At 50.1% G+C, this 10,969-nt stretch overlaps 1 protein-coding gene across 1 annotated transcript; it reads right to left on the bottom strand.

Annotated features, from left to right (window-relative positions):
* Positions 1-925: 925 nt before the first annotated feature.
* On the bottom strand, positions 926-2,280 carry LOC135896264 (uncharacterized). Its single transcript, XM_065424617.2, has one exon. The coding sequence runs from the start codon at positions 2,266-2,268 to the stop codon at positions 1,054-1,056; it is 1,215 nt and encodes a 404-aa protein (XP_065280689.2). The 5' UTR covers positions 2,269-2,280; the 3' UTR covers positions 926-1,053.
* Between the last annotated feature and the right edge of the window lie 8,689 nt (positions 2,281-10,969).

The following is a 10,969-nucleotide window of genomic DNA, read 5'->3' as shown; positions in this document are numbered from 1 at the left end:
TCTTTAAAACGTATTTCTACTGCTCGCTCTATGGCATTCATTTTTACGACTTCTTTAAATCGCTCCCATCGCTCACCCCATCCTTTTTCACAGTCATTATTTGCTTTGGCAATTTCTGTGCGTACACTTTCTAGAAATTGGTCGTCGTTTAAGAGTTTCGCGTTTAATTTCCATGTTTCCCATTTCATTCCAGGTTTTGCGGTAATCTTTTTCCCTATCGTGAAGGCTACTAAACAATGGTCGCTAAATGTTATGTTCAGCACCTTGTAGTCATCGCACATTGTAGCGATTTCTTGCGAAAGATAAGCTCTGTCTAACCTTGCATGGCTATTGCCTTGAAAATGAGTATAATGCCGATTATTCCCTCCTTTCGCGTAATGTGCAATGTCTTCCAACAGAGCTCTTCCAATGGCCCCCCTCAGAAAGACAACGCTCTTATCAGCCCAGTATCCACCACTCGAACGATCGTCCGAGCTCAAAACGCAATTGAAATCTCCTAACACTATCAAACATCTGTCTGTATTCAGATAATGCGATATTTCTTGAAAGAAACTTAGCCGGTCATTCACTTTCGTTGGTGCATACACACATAATATTCGGTATTTTATGTTGCAGTATACAAAATTGCACAGCACGAATCGACCACTCTGACAACTTAGAACTGTTTCCTCAACTGTATACCCAAACCTTTCTTAATAAACATGCAGCATCCGGCCGTTGTGCCAACAGCATGACTAACGCATATGGTATAGCGGTCAATAAACTGTGCAACCATACTATCATCTGACTCTCACTCTCTATTTTAGTCTCTTGAATCGCCAATATATCTAAATCTTCTTCCAACATTACGCGTCGGAGCTGACGCTGCCGCCGTCTCGCCCTAAAACCTCTAACGTTGAGGGTTCCCGCGCGCAGTTGAGCTAACGACATAGCCATTTCAGAGAGCAAGAGCAAAACAACAGTAAGGCGCCCAGCAAATAGCAACGCTCACAAACTGAGCGTCCCTGTCGGCACGACAGCTTCCACGGGCACCCGCGACACCAGTCGCGTTGGTCACTGCGTCGCCTGCCCTTCTCGGGTGAGCGACGCTGACCGTTGCGGTGGGGCGGACTTCCCTTTCTTGGCCCGGGTCGACCGGACCACCATCCACTGCGGCTCCAGGCGCTGAACACTGTCAGCCGGCGTCTCCTCTTCTGGAGCATCGCTTCGGTGCCTCTTGGAAGGCACGGCTGGCTCCTCAGTGGCCAACTCATCCGGCGTCTCATATGGCGTCTCTGGCTCCGCGTCCATCTCCACGTTAAACGCGTCACACCCGGGCTCCTTTTCTGCGGGCGCAGGCGGTGTCTTCTCTTCTTCATTCCTTCTTCTTTCTTTCTGCTTTCTTCCTGCTGTGGCGTCCTGTGTCGACGCGGATGGCGTTGCCACCTTTTTTGCGACACTTGCCACCTGTTGAACCGGCGTTTCCGAGGACGCTGTCAGTTTCTCCGTTACCTCTTCTTCCATCAATTCCAGGCCTTCGTCGTCGGGTTGCGTGCTGCCAGTAACTCTTGCATACGTACGTACGCAATCATGTGCTTCATGGCCGAATTCCCGACACTCAGAACACCTTGGCACTCTGCAGTCTCTTCTAATGTGTCCTTTGCGTCGACACCGCAGGCAAATCGGAGCTCTCCCGGGAACGACAACCAGCACAGAGCCACCAAAGATCTTGAGCAAATGGGGCAGAGCGTCCGGTGTTAAGTTCTCCCGGAGCGTCATCCGCACAATAAGCGTGGTAGACTCAGCTTGCTCGAAGCCCCTCACCTTCCAATCTTCTTGTCTTACTTCTTTCACTTCGCCATAGTGGTCGAAAGCCTTCTTCAATGCTTCCCCGGTAACGTGGAATGGAACCCAGTGTACTTTGAGTGTGATGTCTTGTTGCACTGGGTCAATTACGGCGCAAAAGCGCCCTTTTACCTCCAGGCCTCCCGCTCTAACCAGCACTTCCTTCACCTCTGGAGTTCGTAGCTTGATGAGCCACACATGCGTCATTTGTAAGGGCCCAATACCGGTCACGTCTTTCAATACACCGAGTTCTTGCAGCGGGTCACGGAAGTCTTCGAGGCGGTATGGTCTCCCGGCAACGTCACAATGTAAGAACAGACACTCATTCATAGTTTCGCCTGATGGCAAAGTCGGTAGTAGATACCGATAGCCCGGTGGGGCGACAGAAGAACTGTTACCACGGCCAGACGCGGCCGCTGAAACCGCTCTTGCAGAGCTCGACATCTTGCGTGCGAACGCGTCCGTGTCCAGAGGCAGAGTGGTGAGCCACGAGTTCCATGCTTCAAAGCGTTACAAACGCGCCTCTAGTGAATGCGGTGTTGCCTTAGAAACGAGCTCTTCTAAGGCTCAGGCGTGCGTCGCTTGCTCACGCGCACATTTCGTTGCCGCGCCGAACGCTGCGTTGCTCGACGCTCACCGCGTCCGATGCGGGGCGCGTAGTCGCTGCGCCGAAGCCCATTGTCTCACATCCCTTGGCGGGTCCACGGGAACGCTGTCGCGTTCCACTCTTGAAGGCGAAGCTTAAGCGTCCTCCAGTTTTTTTTGAGTCATCGAAAAGATACAAGACATGATGAAACAAGAACTTGCCTACTGTAAAGTACCAGGTTTAAGGGACCGAATGCTTCGCATTGAAAACCAACGCACCCAGCGCCTTCCCTGATTTGGTACGGCAATTATCTGGCGGTTTCATAACAACCTTGGACAGGTACCCATCCATTTAGGCAAATCGCTTTGGGTCGATCTAGGCTTTATGGTGGCATCTTTGTATACTGCATTACAGCCTTGTATAATGAGGCGTTTCGCCTTTGCTAGGACAAATCCTTATGAAAGAAGCAAAAAATCCTAAGAAATTATCTTGCATGTTATGGTTCCACCTTCCAGTTTCTGCGCTTACATAAACGCTGTTTTACTGAGCTCCACCCAATCCCGCTATATTACTGCCGATCACCTGAAAAGTATCCCGCATGCTCCGAGGTGAGTGGCGCGCTTGTAAGCGTGCTCGTTTAAAAATTATGCAGTTCAAGTCGCACACAGGCCAGTGTACGAGCTTTAGGAAGCCGATTGACTGGTTCGTGTGAGACATTCAAAATCTTTAATTATCCCACCTTCTTTTAGAATGATTATTTATAAACCCACACGACACACGCTGAGTCGTACATGTCACAATCTCAAGGATATCTACATTATATCATTGCACCATCCGCCATGTGTAAGGTACGACCGAAGTTTCCTTTTTGTCAACAAGGGCCCGGGAACGCTTCAGAAGCGTCCCTTGATGCTCTTTCTTCGAAGTTCCGAGTGCTAGTTTACCTTCAGCAATGTACAATCCATACCTGATGATGTTTCGTCGATGTACAATCCATTGACGTTTCGTCGAGCCCTCGACTAAGGAACAGTGTCTCTGTGAAATGCAATTAAAGTACGGGCATCAATAAAAAAGGGAAACGCCAATAAAGATTATAATTTTTACAAGTAAATGTTGCGGATAAAACGTAACTTTTGATTTGGTTTCAGCATCGCAATGATATGAGCAAAATTCGCCGTAAGAATACCTAAAAAGCGATTCATATTTAAATATCCTAACCACAATGAAACAGCCTAAAGCAAACGCAGCCACAGCTTTTTTTCTGTCCCCCAACTAAACTGAAGGCGGACCCGAAAGTTTTAACAGTAATCTTAACTAAACTAATATTACTGCGTTGAGTGACACGATAAGGTGTTTTGTGCTAAGGCGCGCCATTTACACAAATATATGCGCGAATTGTGGCCACATTTTCGACAAGCGCCCCTCCCCACCCACCTTCCAACAAGATATGCCCGCCCAAACACTTTATATACAGATGGTTAACCAGCGAAGCTGAAACGTGCTGCTGCGGTGTTCATCACTGGGTTAATCCCGCTGATTCATTAAACGACGGCTCGTGGGGCTGCCGGATCCTCGGCACGTAGCTGCTGCTTGCGCCCGGCTGCACGAGCCTGCTCTTGTGCCCGGGCTGCAGCATCGTCACGGCGTAGACGAGCTCGTTCGCGGTTCTGCTCGCAGCTTTGTTGATCGAAAGCTGCCTACCCCTCGGCAGTACGCATGACTAAGGTCCCTCAAAGTTTGTAGAGTAGTGACACGCTTCGAATAATGCCGCCTCCTCCTCGTGCGCCCTGACCGAGGCTGATGCCGTGTTGCTATTGGCCTAATGGCAGCACGTGGGCCTTCGCGCCGACTTCGTTTGTTTACAGTCGCGCTCCACCGCCATCTTCGTATGAGGAGCGTCTACCGACTGGCGAAGAGCGCGCGTTGACGACCTTGCTCTTCCGTGTTGGTTTGGTTTGCGAACGCTTTGAACTAAATTTTGTGGCAAGTGCGACATCGCTTCACGACATGTTCCATCACCATGACCTGTTGCGACTTCGTATGTGAAAATAGTTTCAGCAAAGGCAAGAAGCCCTTCTCGATACCGTCGGGTGAGCGCGACGGGCTATAAGAAAGGCATGGACTCATCAATTGGGAGGGAGAACTTATTGCACAGTCCACTATGCATGCTGCCATTTGTCTGCACGCTTTAACACGGACAGGAGGCGCCGGTCCTGTCATTTGTGTTCTTCTTCTTGAGTCCTGGTCTTCTGCGCCTTGCCTTTACTACTTCAAGCATGAACCAACTAGCGCAAGCAAGAGTTTTACTTAACACGGTTCTTGCGCGAGGTGTACTTCGTTTATATAGGCAATACGTGGTCGTATTCGGAGCGCTTAATAGTTTTGTACACCAACAGGTTTCAATTCGCCTGCAAGCATGTGATCACAATTTTTTTAAGATTCAGCCCTGTTCTTGACAGAATTTGAGGATCGAGCGTGAAAACTCATCTTGCGAAGCAACTCCCTGCCTTTTATAGTTACTTAATTAGTAGCCTTATTTCTTTAGAGCGAATAGCTTTGTTTGTCTCTTTTCTTCTTGTTCGCCTTTGGCGGTCACCCGGTGGATTTGCGATACGAAAGAAAATGGTGCGTGCTCTCCCGAAACCGAGTTACAAGGCGGCGCTGCGATCGAACTGGATTTGGCCGCATCAAGGTAGCGCTGTTGGAAACTGCTGGCGATTCCGCTCGGCGGGGTCATTCGTACTGCTTCGTGCGCTACTGTTTGCGATCAGACCACCGAAATGATGTTCATAATTGGATATGACATGTATTTATGCCTTAGTAATAGACGCTTTTCTTTCACTTCTTTATTTCATTTCACTGATATTTAATGCAGCTCGGTGAATGCGCGTACCTTGCGACCGCACTGTCGGCTTTTATTCTATTCTGTTACTGTGTACGGTTCCCTTTGGAGAACGAATATTTTTCTTGTTCTTCAAGCAGTGCGTATTCCTCGTGTGTATTTGTGCGCACATAGTTTTTCATCAGTAGGTCTTGCGAAACGCAGACGAAAAAAAAACAAATGTAAACGTCCTGCTTGCCTCGTCAGACAAATAAAACATGTCGGCCCCATGCGGCGCGCTGTACTCAGATTTGCGGGAAGTCATCTGATAGCAGAAGAAAAAGAAAACTGCAAAGCAACTTATGTTTCTGTCTTCTTGGCGTAACAGAATGCGGGATTTTTTTTTTCTTTATTGCGGATGGCACTGGGGCTCGGAAAACATTTTTAGGTAGCGATTATATATGCTAGTCTTTGGTCCGTAAGCCGCGTCAAATTTTCTGTCCAATCCATGCTTAACAACAACAAAGCTCAGCGCCCTTCCACTCTGTGAAGAAGGATGACCAGCGAAGCTATGTATGTGGGCCCCTTAATGGCGAACTGCACCTCCACCGCGGGTCAGCCTGGCATAGTACCTGCGGGATTTATTTTTTTATTTATTTTTAATTTTTGCACGCATACGCGATAGTCGGGAGAGCAGCCCTTAACGCCTTCGCTGTTAAGTGGACATGGCGTTGCGCTGATAAACTCGAGCTCACGGGTCCGATAACCAGGTCGCAGAATCCGATGGGAACGAAAAGGAAAAACACTTGTGTAATGCTGTTTGGGCGCACGTTAAAGAACCCCAGGTGGTGAGAACTGTGTCTTATAAGAGTGCCTCATAAGCATATCGCCAGATAAAAAACGCCAGAATTTGTTCAATTTGTTCAAAAAAGAAAAAGAAAAAAAAAGGTAGCTGCGTCCTTCGGCTTTTTTCTAGGGATGTAAAGAAATTATTCTCGAGTCTTGTTTCTGGGAAAAACATGTTACGCTTACCTTATATTTCATACCTTCAACGTATAAGGCCGTTCCCGACTGTACGTCCGCTCGACGAAGCAGCTCCTGCAATATAGACGGCTGCTTTCAGTTATCCGGTGTTATATCACAAGGACAATAACGACGCATTTAAAGGAACGGCATGCCTCACATACACGTAGAGATATGTGTAGACCGGCTGTGTTCGTTGAAGAAGTGTGGTACTACATTGGGCACCCAGTTTTAATGTGTTACAGTCACGCAGACATGCCTGTTGAGACTGTCAAAAAAATATCTTTTCCTCGCCTGAATCAAGTTTGCATATCTACAGGCTGTCCCAAAACGAGGCGTTTATATTAAATGACAGCTAGGAACTTGTTCACGAGAACCGATTAGCACCCGTGCGTTAATTCTCTCAGGAACTGGTGCGCCTCGGCGCAACAGCCATGAATCTCCCGCAGCACAATCGTTCGGAATAAGAGTCCTCACTGCCCGTCACCGTCGAGGCTACAAAAGTGCTGCTATTCTTCACATTCGAACGCAAACGGCTATTCAACAATTTTTAATAGTGAATTATGAAGTTGAATACGATCTGAATAGCAAATACCGTTCGATTAAACTATATATGTTTCTACTTCATTACGCCTGCTGGCAGGTTGAAGGAGATCGCCAGACAAGTCGCGGAGATCACTTTGATAAAGACTTCCCCCCAATTGAGCCTGAGTACATAGGCAATATCTTGTCCCTAACACTGCTGTTCATATTGTTACGTAGGGTGACGCAGACGAAAAGCTATGTACAAATATATTTACAAGGAGAATACGCTGCGCTAGGCCAAGAGGCAACAGCCCGCGCTAGCATCTAATCGTTGTCGTCGTCTTCTTCCTGCTCAGCTCTTCGTCAGTGGGAATATACCCTGTAGCACTACCCCGCGGCGGCAAAAGCGCCGTCCCGGAGCGACTAAAGGCTGGACTCTGAAGCAGTGTAGTAGCTCTTGAGCCTACTGACGTGCACGACATCACTAGACGCCAGAGTAGATGACGAGGTTGAGCTCACAGGAGCAATTTCATAAGTCACAGGCGTCACCTGGCGCAGCACGCGGTAGGGTCCTGTGTATCGCGAAAGGAGCTTTTGTGAAAGTCCGACGTGACGAGAGGGCGACCACAAGAGCACGAGCGCACCAGGCGAAAACTGTACGTCACGGTGGCGGGCGTTGTACTACTGACGCTGCTGAGTGGTTTGCGAGTCCGTCAGTCGAGCACGGGCAAGCTGGCGTGCATTGTCGGCGAGAGCGATGGCGTCGCGCGCATACTCGCTTGTTGAGATCGAAGTAGGAGGAAGTGCCGTGTCAAGGGGCAAGGTCGGTTCGCGACCGTAGAGCAAATAAAAGGGAGAAAATCCGGCGGTGTCGTGCCGGGAAGAATTATAAGCGAATGTGACGTAAGGAAGGGCAATGTCCCAGTCGCGGTGGTCCTTGGAAACGTACTTAGACAGCATATCGGTGAGAGTACGGTTTAACCGCTCTGTCAGGCCATTGGTTTGAGGATGGTATGAGGTAGTCAGCTTGTGTTGAGTCGAGCAGGAACGTACAATGTCGGCGATAACTTTCGAGAGGAAGTTACGACCACGGTCAGTGAGCAGCTGTCGCGGGGCGCCATGAAGTAAGATAATGTCCCGCAAGAGAAAGTCCGCGACGTCAGTGGCGCAACTGGTAGGGAGAGCCCGCGTGATAGCGTATCGGGTGGCGTAGTCAGTTGCGACGGCTACCCATTTGTTCCCAGAGGATGATGTGGGAAAGGGACCGAGGAGGTCTAATCCAACACGAAAGAACGGTTCCACAGGGACAGTGATCGGCTGGAGATGACCGGCAGGTAGCACCTGAGGTGTTTTCCGACGCTGGCAGGTATCACAGGCAGCAACATAGTGTCGGACAGAGCGAGCGAGACCAGGCCAATAGAAGTGGCGGCGGACGCGGTCGTACGTGCGGGTTACGCCAAGATGTCCTGCAGTAGGTGCGTCATGCATCTCAAAGAGCACAGTCTGTCGTAGATGTTTTGGCACGACAAGAAGAAGATCAGATCCGTCAGGGAGGAAGTTCCTTCGGTACAGAATGCCGCCCTGGAGGACATATCGGCGAACGGATGCGTCGGTAGGTGTAGAGCGCAGACGCTCGATGAGTACTCGCAGCGATAGGTCTCGGTACTGCTCATCGGCGATGTTAACGAAGGCAGACACAGAGAAAATGCCGTCGGCAGTACTACTGTCGGCGTCGTCAGGCTTGTCTACCGGGTAGCGAGACAGGCAGTCAGCGTCCTTGTGTAGTCGGCCAGATTTGTAGGTGACAGAGAACGAATATTCTTGGAGGCGTAGGGCCCAGCGACCAAGTCTGCCTGAAGGGTCTTTCAATGAGCATAACCAACAAAGCGCGTGATGGTCTGTGATAACGGAAAAGGGTCGGCCATATAAGTATGGGCGGAACTTCGCAACCGCCCAAACTAGGGCCAGACACTCACGCTCAGTGATGGAATAGTTGCGCTCCGCGGGGGAGAGGAGCCTGCTGGCGTAAGCGATAACACGGTCGTTGCCGCGCTGGCGTTGTGCCAGTACTGCGCCAATTCCGTGACCGCTGGCATCAGTACGAACTTCGGTAGGCGCAGACGGATCGAAATGGGCCAGAACGGGAGGCGTTGTGAGAACGTCGATTAGATGCGAGAATGCAGAGGCCTCGTTAACGCCCCACTGGAAAGGGGCGTCTTTTTTCAAAAGCTCGGTTAGTGGTCGTGCTACGGCGGCGAAATTCCTCACGAAACGGCGGAAGTACGAACAAAGGCCGATGAAGCTGCGCACATCCTTGACACACTTCGGAACAGGAAAGTGCGTAACAGCATGGATCTTGCCTGGGTCCGGTTGCACTCCGTTCGCGTCAACGAGATGCCCAAGGACGGTAATCTGGCAACGGCCGAATTGGCACTGCGATGCGTTCAGTTGCAGACCGGCGCGACGAAAAACGTCCAGGACTGCCGAGAGGCGCTCGAGGTGCGTAGCGAACGTTGGGGAGAATACTATGACGTCGTCCAAGTAGCACAGGCATGTGGACCATTTGAAACCCTGAAGAAGGGAGTCCATCATGCGTTCAAAAGTGGCAGGAGCGTTACATAGACCAAACGGCATTACTCTGAATTGATAAAGACCGTCCGGAGTTACAAAAGCAGTCTTCTCGCGGTCGAGATCGTCCACAGCAATCTGCCAGTAGCCGGAGCGGAGGTCAATAGAAGAGAAGTAGCGAGCACCATGGAGGCAGTCAAGGGCGTCATCGATCCGAGGTAGGGGATACACGTCCTTTTTGGTAACCCTGTTAAGGTGCCGATAATCCACGCAAAAGCGCCATGAATCATCCTTCTTTTTTACCAGTACAACCGGTGACGCCCATGGACTACATGAAGGTTCTATGATGTTATTGGCAAGCATTTTGCGAACTTCAGCGTGAATAACTTGACGCTCAACCGGTGACACTCGATACGGGCGGCGATGAATAGGAGGGGCATCGCCGGTATTAATGCGATGTTTAACAGTTGTAGTTTGGGCCAAAGGACGATCGTTAAAGTCAAAAATATCGTTGTAGGAAAGCAGAACGCGGTAGAGCTCACGAGCGTGCTCGGACGGCATGTCGGGCGCAATCATTTTCTGTAAGTCGGCGATGGTGCAAGTTGTCGACTGAGATGGTAGAGGAGGATCGGCTGAATTGCTGTCTACCTCAATAGATGCTATTGAGTGATCTTCGAATGAGCAAAGCTGGGCCAGAGAGATCCCGCGTGGCAGCACTTGTGTCGTCAAGCCAAAATTGACCACTGGCAGGCAGACGCAATTAGCCGTAATAGATAAAACGGTATGAGGTACCGTGATCCCGTGTGTAAGGAGGACGTCTTGTATAGGAGCCGCGATATAGTGACCGTCGGGCACTGGTGGGGATGACACTAGGTCAACGTAAGTCAGTGCCGTAGGTGGCAAGCGAACAAAGTCGACGGAACTGAGGCGACTGGGGTGTGGTTCAGCGGGATCCAGAACAGGGAGGTCAAGGCGGAGAGTACTGGCGGAACAATCAATGAGAGCAGAATGTGCGGAGAGGAAGTCTAAGCCGAGGATGATGTCGTGGGGACAGTGGGCGATGACTGTGAATAGCACGACTGTTGAGCGATCGGCGAAGGAGACGCGGGCGGCACACATACCAATTACGGGGGCTGTTCCGCCATCGGCGACACGGACAACAAGCGTCGTGGCGGGCGTGATTATTTTTTTCAGGCGGGTACGAAAGTCCGCGCTCATTACCGACAAATGCGCCCCAGTGTCTATAAGAGCAGATACAGGAACACCGTCGACTTGCACGTCAAGAAGGTTCAGATGAGTGGCCAACGTCAGTGGAGGCTTTGGCGGCGTAGGGAGCAATGCAGCGTCACCTCGAGGCGCTGCATCATTCAGTCCAATAGGGGCCTCGATTCCCTTTTCGGAAAGTCTCTTGGATCACCTGGGGCTGGTGCAGCTTTAAAAGAAAACACACTTATTCCGGGCGAGAGTTCTCACTTTTTCAATCAGTGCATCTAGAATATTTTATAAATTTTCTCTTACATGCATGTCTTTGATAAATATGTCTAAGTGTCCTTAGATTTACCTAGAAGTACATTAGTCATGAAAGTGTCTGCGTTCACCCGGTGAACGCAGCGCAAGCGTTA

This window comes from Dermacentor albipictus, chromosome 3 (assembly GCF_038994185.2).
Source record: "Dermacentor albipictus isolate Rhodes 1998 colony chromosome 3, USDA_Dalb.pri_finalv2, whole genome shotgun sequence".
Lineage (NCBI taxonomy): Eukaryota > Metazoa > Arthropoda > Arachnida > Ixodida > Ixodidae > Dermacentor > Dermacentor albipictus.
Note: the sequence above shows the minus strand (reverse complement) of the source record. Positions and strands in the feature narration are given on the sequence as shown.

Coding starts and splice junctions, on each gene's coding strand:
- LOC135896264 (XM_065424617.2), bottom strand. CDS start 2,268: ATGTCGAGCTCTGCAAGAGCGGTTTCAGCGGCCGCGTCTGGCCGTGGT.